This window comes from Cricetulus griseus, chromosome 2 (assembly GCF_003668045.3).
Source record: "Cricetulus griseus strain 17A/GY chromosome 2, alternate assembly CriGri-PICRH-1.0, whole genome shotgun sequence".
In the NCBI taxonomy this organism is placed as follows: domain Eukaryota; kingdom Metazoa; phylum Chordata; class Mammalia; order Rodentia; family Cricetidae; genus Cricetulus; species Cricetulus griseus.
Genome location: NC_048595.1, coordinates 20197592 through 20218766, shown reverse-complemented (window position 1 = coordinate 20218766; position 21175 = coordinate 20197592). Strand labels below are relative to the sequence as shown.

The 21175-nt window shown below is 55.3% G+C and overlaps 1 protein-coding gene across 10 annotated transcripts in view; it reads left to right on the top strand.

The window, feature by feature from the left end:
- Ahdc1 (AT-hook DNA binding motif containing 1) overlaps nt 1–21175 on the top strand; it is a 66364-nt gene that overhangs the window by 34929 nt on the left and 10260 nt on the right. For 6 of the 10 annotated variants that reach the window (XM_027399547.2, XM_027399549.2, XM_027399544.2 and 3 more), the window contains 4 exons: nt 8878–9059; nt 15226–15337; nt 15463–15500; nt 15802–20712. In XM_027399547.2, coding sequence (XP_027255348.1) covers nt 15876–20669 — 4794 coding nt within the window. In that variant the 5' untranslated portion in view covers nt 8878–9059; nt 15226–15337; nt 15463–15500; nt 15802–15875 and the 3' untranslated portion in view covers nt 20670–20712. The other 4 variants (XM_027399546.2, XM_027399548.2, XM_035439548.1 and 1 more) reach the window with 4 other exon arrangements.

Below are 21175 nucleotides of genomic sequence, written 5' to 3'. Positions count from 1 at the left end.
TGTGTGACTCTGTGGGTGTAACTGTCCCCAGAGTGCTGCTGTAGGTATGTCTGAGAAGGCGCAGGCATCCTAAGAACAAGTAGCCTTTTGTCCGCTTTCAGCCCCCAGCTGGGCCAGGCTCTCTCTGGGGGATCCCCTGTTTCTGAGCTCAGATCCCAGCTCACACACTTTGTCTCTGCCCACAGGTATCCATCTAAGGGGTGCAGATGCTCTCAGCCCCCATCCTGGGCAAGGGGAGACTAGCATTGAAGCCCCAGGAAGGAGGGTCAGGGACTGAAGTTGTACCCACCCCCACCCCCCTTGAGATGTCACTCTAGGTGCAACCTTGCCTGCTCCCCTGAGTTCCGGAGCATAGTGGGTGGAGTCAGCAGGAGATGCTTCAGCAGGCTGGGCTGACTTTGGGGGGTGGGGAGACCTCAAAGGCCTCGCCTTTTCTGCAGTGTGAGAGACCAAACAGGGACCCTGAGGCCACAGACTGGCTCCCCCTTGAAGTCTGAACAAGACTTCTTCTGGGGACCTCTATTTTTCCAGTTCCTGTCCACATTTTGCCAGATACTACTTTGTGCAGACAACCTTCCCACAATCGATCCTCACCTCCAGTAAACGCACCCCCCCCCCCCGCCATTACCTTTACTCTTAGCGAGATGCTTACAGAGGGAGAGACAATAAGGTACTAACAACCTCAGCTAGCCATGAAGCAGTTGACTGTGTACTAGACACTGTCCCTTCCTTGTGATTTGTCTGTTCACAACAGGATTGGGAACTCCTGAACAGGGGTTATAGACATGGCATGAATCAGAAAAGGCACCACTAACTATTTAGGTTGGGATAGAGGAGGGCACAAGCTTATATGGAAGGAAAACTGCAGAGCCACACAGCAAACAAAACAGAAAAGCTAGGAGCCAGGCTCTTGGCTCCCCTCACACCTTTGGCTATGAGTGTGATTAGGCAGGGAGAGCTGCAGGGAGAATTGCTAGAGGCCTTCTCCTTCCTCGCCAGAGAGGCTGGTCAACCTCATCCCTCTACACAAAGAGAAGAGCACCTGGTGTACCTTTCTTTGCCTTCCACACATCTGTACCAGATCCTCTGATTTGGGAAAAATAGAGGTGACTGGGGAAACTAAGAGCATTTACCAGCCATGGGAAGCAATTCTGGACTTCATGGAGTATTGTGAGCCCAGTGATTGGGGGTTACTGGTTCTGGGGACATAAAGATTTAGCTTGCAGGTGGGAGGTTCCAAGTTGGGCAAAGAGGAGTGTTGGGAGCCAAAGTATGTGGGGGTTCAGTGCAAGGGAGGCAGAGATTATGCTGGCCCAGCACTCTTCCCCCTACACACACCCACAGGCTGGCCTAGTGGAATGCTGGGAAGCCCCAGGGATGAGGCCAAGGAGCCAAGGTGTCTCCGGTGGCACAGAAGCAGTTAAGAGCTGCCTCAGCCCGTTCCTTCAGACAATTAGTGACATCTCGCTTGACAACACCACACTGAGCCCATGCAGACCTCACCCCCCTCCTGGCCCCCCCCACAGCCGCTTCAGCTGTTTATTCTTGGGCTTTAACAATTGGGATTCTGACTTGGAGGAACGGGCGCCCTGCACTGCCCTCTGACCCACCGTCGCCTTGGCAACTGGAGCCCGGTAGGCCTGGGCTCTGCGTTAGGATTACAGATCCTGAATTCACAATCTTGCTTCCCTGCAAGCAGCAGCAGCAGCAGCATGTGGGGGATTGAGGGGGACAGAGGAGGAAAATCCCCAGGGGACATCCTGAGACACAGGTGGGACCCTGAGACAGCACATGTGACCTGGGGAAGAGTGCCCCCCTGGGGTTGGGAGAAGCTCAAGAGTCCTGTTCCACTCCAGCATCTTCCAGTGCTTTCTGGAAACTTCCTGGTAGAGCCCTGAGGGCAGGGGCAAAGCTTCTTCATCACACATCCCCCTTTCTCCCTTAGTCAGCCCCCTACCATGCCCAGAGCTCCAAGTGCCAACAGACTGTGCCCCTGCAGTGCCCGCCGCCATGGCAACAAGCCCCCCCCTTCAAAAGCCCTCCCCCCCAGCAGCCAACTGCCCCAGCTGAAACCAGAGCCTGTGCATCTGTGAGCCTCATGCCCAGACCCACATTCCATTTCTGTCCTCTGTCATCCCCCCCCCCCCAGTTCTGGCGACATCTCCCCTCCTGCTTGCGCCCCTCCCTCCACCCCTGCCTACTCCTGCTGTTCCCCCCACACTCTATCCATCACTTAATGTCTCCCCCTTCTTTCCACCCCGTTCTGTGAGTGTATCTCACCCTCTTGACTGTCTCCTCTAGTCTCTGGGTGTGTCAGTCCCTCTGTCTCCTGCTCCCTGGGTTGCTGTGCCTAGGCCTGTCTGTGGTAAGCTCCTCCATCTCTCTCCCCTCTGTGTGTGTCTTTGTCTCTGCATCATCCTGCCTCTCTCTCTCTCTCTCTCTCTCTCTCTCTCTCTCTCTCTCTCTCTCTCTTTGTCTTTTTCTTCCTCCTCTTCACACTCCTCCTGAGTCTTTTTCTTGCTGTTTCTCCTAGCATGTTCTCCCTACCTCTCCCCAGCTCCGTTTCCTAGTCCCTCCCTTCTTTCTCCTTAAGCCGTTTTTCTTGCACCCAAGATCTCTCCGCCTCGATCTCTCCCTCCTCTTTCTGTCCTCACTGATTCTCTAAAATCCAGATTTCTTTCAAGACTTCTTCTCTGTTCGCTACTCGGCCATCTCCCTTGTAATCACTGGCCAGAGAGCTGAGGGTACACCTTCAGAGTCACCCCAAAGAAATGTCCCTTTCTAGTAGGGACTCTATGCCCTGAGAGGCCCACTGGGCATGTGTGGTTGAACTTGAAATGGGCAGAGTCTAAAATTAAAGAGCCTTCAGAAAATCGGGTACCAGATGAGGAACTTGAGGCCTCCTTTGCAGTTGCAGAGGTTGGACATTCCCTATTTGGTCACCCTTCCACCAGTCCAAGTGGCACAAAGGAGCGGTCCCAGGAGCTAAGCTAGACAAGAGCCCTGCCATCATCTTGTAGGGTGCCTAGGCCTCACTGATCCTTTCCCCCTGATAAGATGACTGTCCCAGGCTATCCAGACCAGATTCTCTCCAGTTTCTATAAAGCACTTTGAGTTCTGGGACAAAGTCAGAGTTATGAGGAACAAGGAAAAGCTCAAGTGACTGCCCTGATCGCTGGCACCAGGAGCACTGCTGCCCAGAGCCAGAGTCTTGGTGGAATCAGGGCCTGTCTCCTTAAGTGCCAAGTGAAGGGCCATGCCCACCTCTGACAGCTGACAGCCCCTGTTGTCCACGCCTCCCAGTCTGGACAATGGCCTCTGGCCTTCCTCCTGTCATCCTCCTTCAAGGAATGAGTTCTGAGTCATGGGCAAATAGGCCCTAGGGTAGTGAGCCTGGCCTCTTGGTATGGTGAGGCCTAGTCAGGCAGACAGTTCTAGAACCCTGAGTCTGGACACTACTCACCAAGGGGGTCAGGTAGGGGGGTGCCAGGGGGGCGGGTTGCACGCAAAGCATGCTGGGCCCCCTTGGTGGGTGGGTGGGGGGAACAAAGCTGGCATCGAGGCCTCAGCTAAAATTAGCTGCTTCCCTGCGCGGGAGCGAGCATGCCTGCCAGCCGCCCAGATCGCCGCTGCCTCGGCAGGCCATCTGTCGCCACGTTTTTGCTAAGTCCCCCAGGGCCCCCTAGCTCTAGCTACCCCCAGGGGCTAGAAGGACTCTGCTCTGAGAGTTTTGCTGAAGAGAATTCTGGCCTTTTCTGCAGTCCAGCTGTGTGACCTCAGGCTAGGTCTGTCCCTCTCTGGAGTTACTTACAGTAAGGGGCCCTCGAACACTGTCGTCTCTGGTCTCTTAGTCCTGTGCAGCCGGTGCTCTTGTGGGTCATGGGGGCAGCAGGGGCTTAGGGTGTGTTTCACTCCCTCCCTTTGAGCTGTTGCCCTAATCCAGGCTTCTAAGGTAGTCCAAGTGAGGTTGAGGGTAAAGGTGAGGGGTAGGACAGACTTACATCTGATTCCTCGGTCTTGGCTTAAGGCAGTCTGTCCTAGATGCAATAACACCTCAACATTCCCATCCCACATCTCCGTGCTGCTTTAAAGAAAGAGTCCCTGTGGGAAGCCAGGCAATGGAGGCAGGATTCAGCTGACACTGGTCTAGCCTGTGTCTTTAGGGGGTGTCCAGCTCCTTAGTTATTTCCCTCCCTTCCCCTTCTGCTTTTACCGCGTGATCTTCTGAGGCTGGCTTTATGGATGAGGGGCTGAGATACAAGAAGATGAGGGTCTTTGAGGAAGCAGCAGCGGGAATGGATCCCACCGCCCTCCCCTTCTCTAAAGCTGCTTTCTGACCCCAGTACTTCCTTGGCCCCTTCTCTCTCCCTTAAGCCAAAGGCTGAGCTGCTGCTCCAAGGTCACACAGCTTGGCTTGGGAGGAGTGCAGACTTGAACCCGGGCCTCTTGGCTCCTGGCCTCCTTCACCACTCTGGCCAGCAGGCTGGGCCTGTTCCCCAAGTGAGTCATGCTCCTGGACTTTGGCCTCCTTGTCCCTATCCCTAGTTCTGTGGCCTCAAGTTTGGAGAGGGGGCCTTTATAAGGAAGGACAGCCTTCCCAGCAAAGGGGAGTGCAAGCGACTATCCTTCTCCTTGAGCTCATTAGAAATGGAATGGGAGCTTGGGAAGGTGAAATCTCCTGGTTGTCTGTGTGCATAGGCAATTTCCTCCCCAGTGTTCCTCTCCCAGCAGCCTGCTGCCTGGCTGCTGGGTTACCCAGGCAGGAGGCCACAGTACCTCCCCTCCTGGTGTCCAGGGAGCAAGGTCACACCCAGAGCCCTGTGTGCCTCTACCACCTCCTGGGGCCAGTAGCGTTTGTCACTGGGGCAACGTGTGGCTGTGCCCGGTTCTAGCATTGCTGGGGTGACATTCATGCCCTGTGAGCTGTGACGCTTCTGCAGGCAGAGGACAGACAGTACCACCCAGGCTGGCGACAGTGCTGGAGGAGGGATGTGGGTGGGCTGTCACCTGTCCAGAGCAGGCAGAAGTGGCGTGTTGTGTCTAGATGGGGAGAGGGGGTACGTCAGAGGACACGGGTGTGTCCCATGGTGGGCTGTTTGGGTGCACTATATAATATGATAGGTGTTGTGTACATCGCACATCTTGTCAGTGGGTAAGGGGTGTCTGGAGAGGCGGTAGTTACACTATTGTGAGGGGTGACGACTGGACACCTTCCTTGTGCCGTCTGGGGTATCAGATATGACCATCTCACACTTTCAAGGAAGCAACAGGTTATGTGCTGAGTTGCTCCGGTGGGTGAGGCTGTCGGTGACTACACCTGTCTCTGGCTGTCTTGGGGAGTGGAATGTGTGACTATCTTACGCTGTTGGGATGGTCAGTGAGTTAGGAGCTTATCTCTCACCCTAAAGAGACAAAATACTACCCTGTGGCGTGGAGCTGGCAGTTTATGGGGCTTCCCTATACAGATCACAAGGCCCCCAAAAGGCTGGCCAGAGGAACTAAGCACAGTATGAAGTGGGCATCTTTGTGTCACATGACCTACCTTCTGACCCAAGTGCCAGCCCTTGGGACTGTGCCCCAGGAGAAAGGACCCAGTGTTTTTCAAATGGTGTGGGAAGGGGCCTCTGGGGATGGAGAAGGTGGAGCACTAGACAGGGTTTGCATGAGGGCTATGTCCCCATAGGCCTAGGGACCCTGTTGCCTGCTTCTTCTGCCCCTGAAACTGTTAAACTAATTAAGGCTGTGGAGCCGCAGGATTAATCGGGGCAGCTCACGCGGGCTGGGGCTCAGGTAGTCGATTAGTGTGCCGCGGAGGATATTGGATTTCTGAACCGCAAGTCAGCACTATTCGGGTCTGTTATCTCCGAGGCTTGAGGGTCAGCAGGCGGGAGGCTCAGGCACTGGCTGCCGCCACCCACCCACCACCCGCCTGGGCATCCACTTCTCTGCCTATGAGGCCCTCATCTCGCCTTCCTGTTCTGTCTACCCCACCATCCTCTTCAGGCCTCTGTGGCTCAGCCTGGTCTCTGGACTTCCCTCTCCACTGTCAACTCTCAGGCTGTCTTCCTCCCTCTCTGGGTCCTTCCCGACCTGGACTCTATCTATATGGGGCCTAGCCCAGACTGCCTCCTTGTCCCTGTCCCCCACTGTCTGTTCACCTTTTTCATGACCAGTCTCTGTCTTCTGTCCTTGTCTCTCTGTCTCTCTTCCTTGTTGCCTTTAGTGCTTGCTAGAGAACCCCCCCTCCTCTCTTGTGTGGTCTCTTCTGGTGTCTGCAACCAGAACAAATCTCCCCCAGCCAACACCCCCGAACAAGGAGGCCAAAGCAGCTAATGGGAAACATGTGATTCTGCCTTGTGCCTGGAGCACTGTGAAGGGAGCCTTAGTCCCAGCCCAACCCTGCTCCCCCTTGCCACATTCCCTCCCCACACAGCCTCCCCCCCAGCCCGAATGGGCACAGTTGCATGTTCCCTAGTTATTTATTGGGGGGATAGCATTTATCAGCTGGGGAATGTTAGGATATATAGGCTCAGAGGGCAGCTGCTCCTTAGTCTCCTCAGCCCTCAGGGCCAGCAGACCTCGTGTATACGTCTCAGACTCACCCACCATATTTAGGAGAAAAGGGTCAAGATTAGCTGAGCTATGGGGGCCAGTTAGTCCCTGGGATCGGGGAACTCAGGCCACCCAGAGTCCCACCATTTCCACCTTTCTGGGCCTCTGGGGAACTGTGGAGGTGGGGGCTCCCTGAGGCCTCAGAGCTGCTAGGCTGCATTTCTATGCCCACCCAACCACAGGGAAGGGGGGACGGATCAGAGGGAGGCTCTGGCAGGTTGGAATTCTTCTCTGCCTGTGGATAAATTGTCCCTAATCCAGGCTTGGGGAGTTGTCTGGCTCCTACACACACACACACACACACACACACACAGAGAGAGAGAGAGAGAGAGAGAGAGAGAGAGAGAGCGAGCACGCACACACTCAGAAGATATGGAGGGAAGGAGGAGGGAAGCCAGCACATACAACAAACAGTGACACACACACAACCTCACAAAGGTACCACACAAATGCTGAAACACCATTGTGCCGATAGGCACGTAGACCCTCTCACACATGTTGACATTGACACTCAGCTACACTGGCACAGATATATAGTGGGATAACAGGGACCCGCCAACATACACAAATACATGGTATGCACAGACTCACAATGATAAGGTCATACAAATCCACACATGCAAAGATACACCCGCAAGCACATGCTGACCATGGCAAAACAAACCCACAGGGACACTGTGACCAGTCACGCTGTCACACTGTGACCCTGAAAGCCCACAGGAAGGAGAGGCAGAGGTAGGAGGTAGGCATTGCTGATCCGCAGTGACACCAGTGCCTGCAGTCACAGGCCTGGAGATGGAAACCTGCAGGGACAGCAGAGGATCAGGCGCCCGCCCCCACCCTGCTGCCAAACACATACCCAAAGAGCTCTGAGGCAGGCAGGAGCTGTTCTGGCTCCTGCCACAGTGAGATTCAGCAAGCCAGGCACAGTGTGTACACACACAGGCACACTCACAGCTGGGCACACCTGTCCCAGGCTCAGCTAAATACACACACACAGCTGCACGGAATAGAAATTTAGATGGTGCACATATCCACAAGTATAAGTGAAGACAGTTGATTATGTTAGACACAGACATAGACTCAGCTGACACACCAGCCGTTACTGACCAAACACATGATCCCACACGTGTGTGTGAGCTTTAGTGTGGTGCTAGGAGTAGAACCCAGAGTCTTGTACATGCTAGGCAAGTGCTCTACCTCTGGGCCACACCTGAGCCCTCTCATATGCATACTGGTGCCAAGATTGACATATAGAGAGACATGGCAGGCAGGGTAGACCCAGCAAGCCTCACACAGTTGTGTGTGTTTACTCACGTGACTGACAGGCATAGTTGTGCATTTATACAGGCTGGGTCTCACACACATGCACATTCCCAGGCAGCCAGAACCTATAAACACACACACACACACACACACACAGCATCCATGCAGACCTCAGGGGGCCAGCAGGAAGTGGAGAGTGGTGAGGAAGGCCACGCTTTTTAAGGAAAACAAGAGGTATAAGCAGTTGTCACTGGAGATGGGCAAGTGCCAGCTGCATGAAAGTGCCCCTTTCATGCATGAAGGTGGACACCCTCCCACTCAGAGCAGCAGCTCATACCTGCACAGCCAACAGGCCCCAGTTTCCCTAGAGCTTGCTTTCTCTCTTGTTCAGATGTAAGCCTGTTTCAGAGATGAGAAAATAGAGAACCTTAAAGGATTCCAGATAAGGGGATTTTGCCAAGGCGAGGTTCCCTCCTCTGCCTCTCCTGTCTGCAGTTTGTGCACACATTTGAGTACCTAGACATTTGAAGATACCTCTTCAGACAGGAGCCTGGGGTTGTGAGACACAGGGACTCAGTGCTGGAGAGATGGCTCAGAGGTTAAGAGCACTTGTTGCTCTTGCCAAGACCTGGGTTCCATTCACAGTACCTATGCAGTGGTTCAGCGCCATCTGTAACTCCACTTCCAGGGGATCCAAGGTGCTCTTGGAGCTGTGAGCACCAGGCATGCAAGACACACAAAATATAATAATTAAATCTTTAAAGAATTAAAGGGGAGGGGAGGGAGAGGGAACTGGGATTGACATGTAAAACCATCTTGTTTCCAATTTAAATTTAAAAAATGGAGAAAAAAAAGAAAGGGTGGGGAGGTACTCGGCTCTACAGTAGGATGAAGTCAGCGCTGGACTGGTATTCATGAAGCATGCCCTCCTGGCTCAGTGGCCTCTGCCTGCCTCATCCCGCATCCGAACTTATCTTTGTGATGTGTTTGCTTCTCCAGATGGGAGCTTGCCTGATCGTCTCCTCATCGGCCTGGACTCCAGAGCCAACCCAGCTGAGTGTGTGCAGAGAGTCCCAGGTGAGGGGCACCGCTCAGGACTCAGCAGAGACCACCCCGGAGAAGCTGATGCTGGTGGAGACAGACCTGTCCTACTGAGCCAGGCCTCTGCAAAGCCTGCTCAGGTAACTGAGATGAGAAAGCCGGGCCTGGGCCTGGGACAGCATATCAGAGATCTCCTCTTAGCTTAGGCAAAAAGAGAGGAGAGAGAGACCCTTTAAGTAAAGAAACAAAATTGTCTAGCTTATTCAACTTCCCCATTATCCATGAAGAGGAATGGAGACTTGTGGATAGACAGTGAGTCCTTTAGAGTCCTGCCTCTTAGCCTGAGGACTGTCCCTGTTCCTTGATGACCTGAGAGAACCTGGAGGAGAAATGGGTTATGACAGTGACCAGGATTCAGGGCAGAGGTGGAAACCAGAGTTCCTGATAGGTGCAACTGGTTGTCCGTGTCCTCCCCCACCCCCACCCCCACCCCATGACACCTCTTTACTGGTCTTTGGAAGCGCTAAGATGGGAAGGTATGGTATGGTGGTCCAGGTGTGACTGTGACTGCAACCATCTGGGGACTGGGCAGTGGTAGGATCCATCTTTCCATTGGCCTAGGTTAGCCCACCCAGGCTCCCAGCCACAGAGGCCAGGTGGGGCTGCCCTGCCCTGTAGAGGCAACTCCCTGAACTGACACATGAAGCCTCAGGCTCCAGGAAGCTCCTTAGAGTTTAGCCTGCTGGGAACCCCACCCAACTTCCAAAGGAGCATTCCTGAGGTCTGTAAGGGGGTTGGGCCACCAGGGATAGGAAGGGTGGGGAGGCAGGGCTGTGGGAGGATGTGAGGCTGTAAATGAACTGGAGCTGGGTTTGTGTGCAAGCAGGTGTGGAGGGCTCTCTGCCCTTAGTGCATAAGATTGTGTATACAAGAGTTATGTAAGTGGTCCAGGCTGGGGGATAGGTAAGGGCTTCACATGTGGTACGCTGTGGAGGTGGCTGTACTGAATCTGTGTCCTGTGCTGTGTGTGGGCATCCTAGGTCGTTTCTACCACACAGGGTGCTATGGAGAAGTGTGTGGTCAAGATTCAAATACCCTCAGGTGGGTTTGGTGTGTGCCTAGGGTTCCCAGTGCTAGGTGAGTTGGCCTGTGCACATGGCTTCCTTTGTACTTTGGAGGTGGGCTGGGCAAGACGGGCTGATCTGGACTCAGCAGTGCCCAGCCTTGTGGCCAAATTGCTGAAGTCACTTCCTTTCCAACAGTGACTTTCCAGGGGGAGGAGTTCTTCCGACCTGGTCGGCAGCAAGGGGCGGGGCAAAACTGGCTCTCTCTGGGGAGGGACATGGGCGGGGGCGGGAGAGAGGTGGGAGGAGGTGCTAGTGGTTCTGGAGGAGGGAGTCCTCTGGGAGACAGAAGGAAAGACAAGGACAGGAGTCTGGAAGGGCCAAGGGCAGGAGGGGATGGGGGTGGAGTGGGGCAGGAAGCACAGTCCCTGGGTGACCTCGGAGGGAGGAAGGGAGGGCTGCCAGTGGGGTGACCCTCGGGTCCAGTGAGAGCTGGCAGTGGCGCCTACACACCTGGCACCCAAGACAAGGGGCTGGCAGGGGGCGGTACAGGAACAGACCTGCTTGCCAGGTGCCCCACTCTGGACAGGAAGAGGGTGGGCGGGGGCTGCACAAAGGAGCTCTGTGTGGCTGGGGATAGGGTAGGGTGGGTTATGCAGTGCTGTACTGTGCTGGGGTCAGGGGAGCTGATGGCTCGGGGGCGGGGCAGGACCAGCTCCCCTTGGGGCATCAGTGGCTCCAAGGGGACACCTAGTGGTCAGGGAAGGTAGTGCATCTTGATGGCAGGTACGAAGCTAGGAGAAAGATAGGTTAGAATTGATAGTTGAGATAGTTAGGGTAGGTGAACTAGGCTGAATCTCTGGGTGGTGAAGCAATTTGGTTTAGAGGATCCCAACAAAACCAAATGTGTACAACAGCAAGACTGAATGGCATGGCTGTGTGTCCTTAATGGTATGACTAAGCCTCTCTGTGCTCACATTTAAATTCAAAATAAGTGACTGGTTCATTGTTTTGCTCTGACCTGGGGCGGAATCTGCTTGCTAGAAGATTTGCAGGTTGGGTGGGCACTAGAGGCTAAAAGGAAGGGAAGACAGAGTGGGTGATACCAAGTTCCTGAGAGGGAGGGTGGCTGATCCTGGAAGGTAAAGCCTCAGTAGAGAAAAGAGGTCCTGAGGAAGGTTACAGAGCAGCAGGGTTTCCCACTGCGAGGAGGCCAGGGACATCCTTGGGCCTTCAAACCAGCTGAGGGAGATGGGAGGGGGGTGCATGCAGGCTGGAGGGAGGGTCATGAGGCCGGAAGTGAGACTGGGGCTGGCAGCTTGGCTCCCCTGGGGAGGTTAGGGGTGGGTGAGGGGGAGGAGGGCTGGGGAAGGGGTGGGGTGGTCATAGCCACAGCGGGGGAGGGTGGGGCTGGGATCAAGGATGTGGGCTGGTGCTTCCCGGCACTGTGCTCTGCAGGTTGGGGCCCCCCCTTCTAGCCAGCTGGTGTCCCTGTGGGCAAGCTCAGACACTGACCCGGGAACAGACAGCAGACAGAGGGCCCTTTTGACTTTTCATTCACAGACTTGGGCTAGGTGGTACCTTTGAGAAGAGGCCAACAGAATGGCTGCCTGTTGGGGTGTGGTGGGGAAGGGAGCCAGCTGCTTCCCTCAGATCCTGAAGGCTGCAAAAGAGCAGTGGACAGTCAGGAGGATGTGGCCAAAGGTCTTCATGGGTGGGTGGAGCAGAAGCAACCACTGGAGAGGTTTGTCTCTTCTGCCAAGATCACACCCTCAGGCCCCAAGTGGGAGGCCTCTAGAGCAGGAAAGGCTGCTGAGCCCCACCCACAGCAAGGGAGGAATGGTGGTTGCTGGTAGGTAGCTCTGAAAGCCAGGTCAAGCTTATTTCTGGAAATTGACCTGGCAATTCCAGAGCCTGAGCTGCTTCCATACTTTGAGGCAGGGTCTTATTCTGTAGTCCAACTGACCTGGAACTCACTCTGTAGACCAGGCTGGCTTTGAACTCATAGAGATCTGCCTGCCTCTGCCTCCTGAAAACTGAGTTTAAAGGTGTGTGCCCTTGCCTGGCTTTTCCTATACACTGAAGGTATTCTCTCTTCAAAAATAGCAGTACTAGCTAAACTCACTGGGCACAGTGGTACATGCTTGTGTTGTCAACACTGGCAGAGGCAGGAGAATGGCTGCAAGTCTGAGTTCAGCTTTGTCTACATGGTGATGTCTAGGCCAACCATGACTCCAAGTAAAATGTTGTCTCCCAGAAAGAAAGGGGGGTGGGATGGGGTTGGAAATGTAGCTAAGTTGGTAGAGTATTTGCCTCCTGTGCACAGAGTCCTGGGTTCAATCTCTAGCACCCACAAAAACTGGGTGTGGTGGTACACCCTGTGATCTCATTAAGGAGGCAGGATCAGGAGGATTAGAAATTCAAGGTTTTCCTTGGTTGCACAGCTGCCTGTTAGGCCAGCTTGATGTACATAGAATTCCAGGTTACACTGTGAGAGGTGTGTGCGTGCACGCGAACACACACACACACACACACACACATACACATACACACACATACAGAGAGAGAGAGAGAGAGAGAGAGAGAGAGAGAGAGAGAGAGAGAGAGAGAGAAGCAGTGCTGAGCTGGAAGAGACACAGGTCCACAGCTAGGAGAAATCAGAGCCTTGAGTTAGCAGGTGCAGGGGAGGCAGAAGGATGGAGAGTGGACAGAAATGGAGACTGACCTGGATGAACAACAAGATGGGTCCTTTGTGTGCCATTTGTGGCTTTAAGTGAAGTCTCCTAAGCTCTTCCCATTTGGGTCTCCTCTTCGGTAAAATGGTACTAGAGCCCAGGGTACCCACTGGGGGCGCAGATCATAATGACAGCTTCCCAGATGTCCCTCAGATGTGTGAGTCAGGCCCTCCTGGACTGGGGCCTGGGTATCTGGAGTGTTACACAGCTCCTCCGCTCCCCCGGGCTCAGGGTTTGGAAGCCAATGGCTTAGATAATTTCAGTGTTCCTCCCAGCCTTAAATTAGACCACAGCTCTAGAAGGAGCCTTTCCAGAAGTGGCTGAAGGGTTGTTGCAGGAGCTGAGAGTGGGAGAGAGGCTTTGGCCTTAAGAGCTTCAGGAACTCTGCCTCAGAACAGCTGTGTGGCTTCAGGCGAGTTTCACAAGGGCTCTGGGTCTGTTTGCTCTGTAGCTCCAGGATGAGAAGCCATGCATGCCTCCTGGGTTGCTGTGAGGACTCGGTGGGTCATGTATGTGGATTGCAAAGTTCTTTCTGCACACTCCTCCTATGGGCCGCATTCCTTTCCAGATGTCGAGAGATGCAGTGAGCGGGACAGAGAGCCTTGCCCTGGTGATGCTTAGAATGTCAGTGGGTTACATGTCACTGCCTACCACAGGGGCCCACAGGAGTGTCCTTTCTCACACTCTCCCTGAGTCAGCCCTGCCTTCTCCCTATGGGAAGCACTAGGCAATATGGCAACCTGTTCATAGAGCATAAACCAATGATCCAGTGTTAGGTTGGGACCAAATAATAGGCAGAAATCGGGGGCTACTCTCTGAGACTGTTCAGCAGTTGGGGCCCACTGAGGTCCTGGTTTCTGCTCAGCTCTGAGTCTTCAGGCTCCTTTGGGACTCAAACAGGCCTAGATCTAAGTCCCAGCTCTGCCCTAACCAGCTCAGAGTCACTCCGTAAATATTTATGTAGCATCCATAGCTCAGGCTCTGGGGTCAGAGGATACAGCAGTAAACAAGACATGTGTGATCCCTGCCCTTGCGGAGCCTACAGTCTCAAGGGAGACACTAAATTGCCAGTCACACAAGTAATTGATTACAGTTGTGATAAATACTATGAAGGTGAAATAGATAGGACTCCAAGAGGACAGACAGGCCAGACTGAAGGCTGGACATAACATACAACTTCAGAGACTCTCTGATGAAGGTCTGCAAGACAGGGTTTTTCTGTGTAGCCCTGGCTAACCTGGAACTCACTCTAGACCAAGGTGGCCTTGAACTCAGAAATCGCCTGTGGGCCTTCCGGGCACTGGGATTAAAGGCGTGCGCCGCCGCTGCCACCACCACCACCGCAGCCACCGCCAACTACTTTCTACGTTCTTGTCACTTACTCCCTCAGCACCTCTGTTGGGTCTAGAAAAGAATAAGAAAAAACTTCATGAGAGCCAGCATGGTGGTGCATGTCTGTTACCCTCTGTCCATTGCCCTGTCCTGAAAAACAGGGCTGGTGAGATGGCTCAGTGGCTAAAAGCACTTGCCATTTGACCTGACAACGTGAGTTTAGTCCACGGGACCCACAAGGAGAGAACTGACTTCTGCAAGTTGTCCTTTGACCTCCATACATACATAAGCACATACACATACACACACACACACACACACACACACACACACACACACACACACACACACACACACACAATGTAACAAAATAATAGCTGAAGAGATGGCTTAGCAGTTAAGAGGATCCTGGTTCAGTTTTCAGCACCCACATGGTGGCTCATAGCCATCTATAACTCCAGTCTGGGCAATCTGATGTCCTCTTCTCACCTGGGTACCAGGGCATAAACGTGTGTGTGTGTGTGTGTGTGTGTGTGTGTGTGTGTGTGTGTGTGTGTGTGTGCATCTGTGCAGGCAAAACACTCAAACATGTAAAGTAAAAATAAGGGTGTTTTGTTTGTTTTTAATGTAATAAACATGAGCTGTGTCAGACTTGGGGAGTTTCGTGCATCAGGAGACAAACCTTTACTGAATGGTTTCTTTAAAAATGGGCAGGATAATAATTGATTTCTGTATGGTATGGAGGTTAGATGAGGTAATCCATTAAAGTGCTTAGCCTAGTGTTGGTAATAGAGAAAGTGTCCCCAAAGTACAGGCTTTTGTTGTCAGCTTCCTGGAGGTGGCTAGACCCTTGATGCTAGGTACTCTCTTCACTTTTCTTTGTAGCTCTTAGTCCACTAATTATTAAGTCACTTATGATTATCTGTTCAATGTCTGACTACCCAGGCCTTGTGCAAAGTAGATATTCCATAAATAATGAACATATGAATGGATGGATGGATATTACTTCATGTCTGAGCCACCACTTCTTCATCTGCAAAATGGGGTTATTAATAGCCCCTACCTCGCAGGATTGGTATGAAGAATTAAATGAAGCAATGCCTGGACAGCTTCCAGCCCAGTGCCTGGCGTGCAGTAGGTGCTCACTAAACCTGAGCTGCGGTGGTCCTTTCCAGGCGCTGTCCACACCCCAAGGCCTGGGCTCAGGCCGAAGTGGCCCCACAACACCCCCAGCTGACAACCAGCGACTGGCAGAGTCCCCAAGCACGGGGGCCCTCTGTTTACCAGGTCAGGCATGAAGGAGCACTGAGGGGGCTGGAAAGGGGTGGGGCTGTGTGCGGGTAGCTGGGGTTGAGTGTGGACCCTAAATCATGTGGAGAATTCAGATCTGTTACATGTCTTGTTGCCCACAGAGATAACCAGTGTGACAGCCCAGGCGGCAGAGCCGAGGGTGAGTGCACCTTGGGGAATGGGGATGAGAAGGAAAGATGCTAATGAGTCAGTTTCATGTGGTATGGCCATCTTGTCCTGCTGTTGGGCCTCTCTCTCCAAGACAGTGATGCTATCTATCCTCTTGGACCCTATAGACTATCGAAGTGTATGTATACCCGATTGAAGACCTGCAAGTGATTTGGGCTTGGGCCAGGGGCTGGAACACAGAGGAACAATGGAAGCATAGAGAAAGGGCTCATTAGGATGTGGGAAACCAAAGATGCTCAGTGAAGAACCTCCCACCTCTCCTTTTCTGGCAGGTTCTGGTCCTGGCTTCTCGCACCCTCATGTCAGCCCTGGCCCCGCCCGGTGGCCCTCGGAGGACAAGGTCAGGATGCGTGTGAAGCCCCAGGGCCTTGTGGTGACTTCCAGTGCAGTGTGCAGCTCTCCTGACTACCTCCGAGAGCCCAAGTACTACCCCGGTGGTCCCCCAACCCCCCGGCCCTTGCTTCCTACCCGACCTCCTGCCAGCCCACCTGACAAGGCCTTTTCTACCCACACCTTCTCTGAGAACCCACGCCCACCCCCACGCCGGGACCCTAGTACCCGGCGTCCACCAGTCCTTGCCAAAGGAGACGACCTGCTACCCCCTCGGGCAGCCCGGCCTGTCTCCCAGGCCCACTGTCCCACACCGGCCCCAGACAGCAACTCCCTCCACCACTGGGACAACGGCCGTGTGAACCTGCGTCCAGTGGTGCAGCTGATTGACATCATGAAGGACCTGACAAGGCTGTCCCAGGACCTGCAGCACAGTGGTGTGCATCTGGACTGTGGTGGGCTGAGACTGAGCCGCCCACCTGCCCCACCACCCGGTGACCTGCAGTACAGCTTCTTCTCCTCACCTAGCCTGGCCAACAGTATCCGAAGCCCTGAGGAGCGCGTCACACCTCACGCCAAGTCAGAGCGGCCCAGCCACCCCCTCTATGAACCTGAGCCTGAGCCCAGGGATAGTCCCCAGCCTGGCCAAGGCCATGGACCTGGAGCCACAGCTACAGCCACTGGTCTGCCCCCAGAGCCCGAGCCAGATGGGCCTGACTATTCCGAGCTAGCAGATGCCGATATCCTCAATGAACTGGCCTCCCTTACGTGTCCTGAGGCCCAGCTCCTGGAGGCTCAGGCCCTTGAGCCACCATCTCCGCAGCCGGAGCCACAGCTCCTAGACCCCCAGCCCCGCTTTCTAGACTCGCAGGCGCTAGAGCCTTTAGGTGAAGGTTTGGAGCTACCACCCCTGCAGCCTCTTGCTGATCCTCTGGGGCTGCCAAGCCTGACTCTGCAGGCCCTAGATACCCTACCTGACTCCTTGGAGTCCCAGCTCCTTGACCCCCAGGCCCTCGATCCCCTGCCCAAGTTGCTGGATGTCCCTGGTCGACGTCTAGAGCCCCAGCAGTCCCTGGGGCACTGCCAATTGGCTGAGCCCTTACGCCTAGACTTGTGCTCACCTCATGGTCCCCCTGGGCCTGAGGGCCACCCCAAGTACGCCTTGAGGCGAACTGATAGGCCAAAGATCCTGTGTCGACGGCGGAAAGCTGGAAGAGGGCGGAAGGCAGATTCAGGACCTGAAGGCCGCCTACTTCCCCTGCCCATGCCTACAGGGCTAGCAGCTGCCCTGACTGAGCCCCCGCCACTGCCACCACCTCCACCACCTCCTGCTCTGTCAGGCCCAGGCCCAGTTTCTGAGCTGGAGGCAGAGTCCTCTCAGACCCCAGTGGTCCCCACCCGCAAAGGCAAGTGCAGGGGTGTACGGCGCATGGTGGTGAAGATGGCCAAGATCCCTGTGTCCCTGGGGCGCAGGAATAAGACCACATACAAAGTTTCATCCTTGAGCAGCAGTCTGAGTGTGGAAGGCAAGGAGCTGGGCTTGCGGGTGTCGACAGAGCCCACCCCATTGCTGAAAATGAAGAACAATGGCCGGAATGTGGTGGTGGTCTTCCCGCCAGGTGAGATGCCCATTATCCTCAAGCGTAAGCGTGGCCGCCCTCCTAAGAACCTGCTGCTGGGTCCCGGCAAGCCGAAAGAGCCAGCAGTGGTAGCTGCTGAGGCTGCTACTGTCGCGGCGGCCACCTTGGCCATGCCAGAGGTGAAGAAACGGAGGCGACGAAAACAAAAGCTGGCATCTCCTCAGCCATCGTATGCAGCAGATGCCAATGACAGTAAGGCTGAGTACTCTGACGTCCTTGCCAAGCTGGCCTTTTTGAACCGCCAGAGCCAGTGTGCTGGGAGGTGCTCACCACCCCGCTGCTGGACTCCCAGTGAGCCTGAGTCAGTGCACCAGGCTCCAGACACCCAGAGCATCTCCCAATTCCTTCATCGTGTACAGGGCTTCCGGAGGCGAGGAGGCAAAACAGGAGGCTTTGGAGGCAGGGGTGGAGGTCATGCGGCCAAGGCAGCCCGCTGTTCCTTTAGTGACTTCTTTGAGGGCATTGGCAAGAAAAAGAAGGTGGTACCAGTGGCAGCTACTGGGGTTGTGGGTCCAGGTCTCACAGAGTTGGGGCACCCACGTAAAAGGGGCCGAGGGGAGATAGATGCTGTGACTGGGAAACCCAAGCGCAAGAGGCGGTCCCGAAAGAACGGGACTCTGTTCCCAGAGCAGGTGCCCAGTGGCCCAGGCTTTGGGGAGGCAGGTGCTGAGTGGGCTGGGGACAAGGGTGGTGGCTGGGCCCCTCACCATGGGCATCCAGGAGGGCAAGCTGGCCGAAACTGTGGGTTCCAAGGGACCGAGGCCCGGGCTTTTGCTTCCACTGGACTGGAGAGTGGGGCTTCAGGCCGTGGCAGCTACTATGCTGGTGCACCCTCAGGCCAGACGGAGCTCAGCCAGGAGCGCCAAAACCTCTTCACTGGCTATTTTCGCTCCCTGCTCGACTCGGATGACTCCTCTGACCTCTTGGACTTTGCCCTCTCAGCCTCTCGCCCAGAGTCCCGGAAGGCATCAGGCACCTATGCAGGGCCTCCCTCCAGTGGGCTGCCTGCTCAGCGGGGGCTTACCACCTTTCCAAACAGGGGAGCCAAAGCTAGCCCAGTGGCAGTGGGCAGCGGTGGAGCTGGGGCAGACCCCTCCTTCCAGCCTGTCCTGCCCTCCCGTCAGACCTTCCCACCAGGACGGGCAACAAGCTACGGGATAACCCCAGCCACTTCAGACTGCCGGGCAGCTGAGACCTTCCCAAAGCTGGCTCCCCCCCCTTCAGCCGTGGCCCGCTCACCCACAACCCACCCGCCTGCCAACACCTACCCACCTCAGTATGGTGGCTATGGGGCAGGACAAAGCGTTTTTGCCCCAGCAAAGCCCTTTTCAGGCCAGGACTGTGCTAACAGCAAGGACTGCAGCTTTGCCTATGGCAGCGGTAACAGCCTTCCTGCCTCACCCAGCAGCGCCCACAGTGCTGGCTATGCCCCACCCCCTGCTGGGGGCCCCTGCCTGCCACCCAGCAAGGCATCCTTCTTCAACAGCTCTGAGGGGGGCCCCTTCTCTGGGTCAGCTCCCACACCCTTGCGCTGTGACAGTCGAGCCAGCACGGTCTCACCCGGTGGCTATATGGTACCTAAGGGCACCACAGCTTCTGCAGCCTCTGCCGCCTCCTCCTCTTCCTCTTCCTTTCAGCCCTCACCTGAGAACTGTCGGCAGTTTGTGGGGGCTTCTCAGTGGCCTTTCCGGCAGGGGTATGGAGGCCTGGACTGGGCCTCGGAGGCCTTTAGTCAGCTCTACAATCCCAATTTTGACTGCCATGTCAGTGAGCCCAACGTGATCTTAGACATCTCGAACTACACGCCACAGAAGGTAAAGCAACAGACGGCCGTGTCTGAGACCTTTTCTGAGTCGTCCTCCGACAGCACCCAGTTCAATCAACCGGTTGGTGGTGGTGGTTTTCGGCGTGCCAACAGTGAGGCCTCAAGCAGTGAGGGCCAGTCGAGCTTGTCTAGCCTGGAGAAGCTCATGATGGACTGGAATGAAGCATCGTCTGCTCCCGGCTACAACTGGAACCAGAGTGTCCTCTTTCAGAGTAGCTCCAAGCCTGGCCGTGGACGGCGGAAGAAGGTGGACCTGTTCGAGGCCTCACATCTGGGCTTTTCAACATCTGCCTCGGCCACTGCCTCTGGCTACCCGTCCAAACGGAGCACCGGGCCCCGGCAGCCTCGGGGTGGCCGGGGTAGTGGGGCCTGCTCAGCCAAGAAGGAGCGAGGTGGTACAGCTGCTAAGGCCAAGTTCATCCCCAAGCCACAGCCAGTTAATCCACTGTTCCAGGACAGTCCAGACCTTGGCCTAGACTACTACAGCGGAGATAGCAGCATGTCACCACTGCCCTCCCAGTCAAGGGCCTTTGGTGTGGGAGAGCGCGACCCCTGTGACTTCATGGGACCCTACTCCATGAATCCATCTACACCTTCTGATGGCACTTTTGGCCAAGGCTTCCACTGTGACTCTCCCAGCCTCGGTGCTCCCGAGCTGGATGGCAAGCATTTCCCACCGCTGGCCCACCCGCCCACAGTGTTCGATGCTGGCCTGCAGAAGGCGTATTCACCCACCTGTTCCCCCACACTCGGCTTCAAGGAAGAGCTGCGGCCACCACCCACAAAGCTGACTGCATGTGAGCCCCTCAAGCATGGTCTTCAGGGGGCTAGCCTGAGCCATGCAGCTGCAGCCCAGGCCCACCTGAGCTGCCGGGACCTGCCGCTGGGCCAGCCTCACTATGATTCCCCTAGTTGCAAGGGTACAGCCTATTGGTACCCACCAGGTTCAGCTGCCCGTAGCCCACCCTATGAAGGCAAGGTGGGTTCAGGGCTGCTGGCTGACTTCCTGGGCAGGACGGAGGCTGTATGCCTCAGTGCCCCTCACCTGGCTAGCCCTCCAGCCACGCCCAAGGCCGACAAGGAGCCACTGGAGATGGCCCGGCCGCCAGGTCCACCCCGTGGCCCTGCTGCAGCCACTGCTGGCTATGGCTGCCCACTCCTTAGTGACTTAACCCTGTCCCCTGTGCCGAGGGACTCGCTGCTGCCCCTGCAGGACACTGCCTACAGGTATCCAGGCTTTATACCACAGGCGCATCCTGGCCTGGGTGGAGGCCCTAAGAGTGGCTTCCTGGGGCCCATGGCGGAACCTCACCCTGAGGACACATTCACCGTCACCTCCCTGTAGTACCAACTGAAGTGCCGACTGGACCACGAGGTTTTGTTCCTGGGTGAGTCTGGGGATGTGGGTACAAGGGCAGAAACTTGCGGGGGAGGGAGGGAGGGGGAGAGCTGTTTGATGAGAGGGAGGGTAGGGTGGTAGGGCTTGCCAGCAGGAAGGAAAGGCTCGGGATTAGAAATTGTCTAGAGCCTGTGGTGCTTTGTGGGGAACCCAACAGAATATTCACAAGTCTGATCATTGGAGTGGTAGAACCATAAATTGTGTAAGTCCAAGTGTTCATTCCCCTCGTTCTTGCCTGGGTGAGAAATACCACTTATCTCTTACGAAGGAGGACATTCGCCTCCCCTGGGATGAAGAAAAGAGTGTGCCTCAGCCACTCAGGGCTCCGTAGGCCCCTTTGGTGTAGCTAGTTTGCCTTGGCATGCTTTGCTAGAACTTTACAAAATGGTCTCTAGGATTCTCTCTCTTTTCCTCAAAGGCTTTTTTAAAAATCGAGACAGGGACTTGCTGAC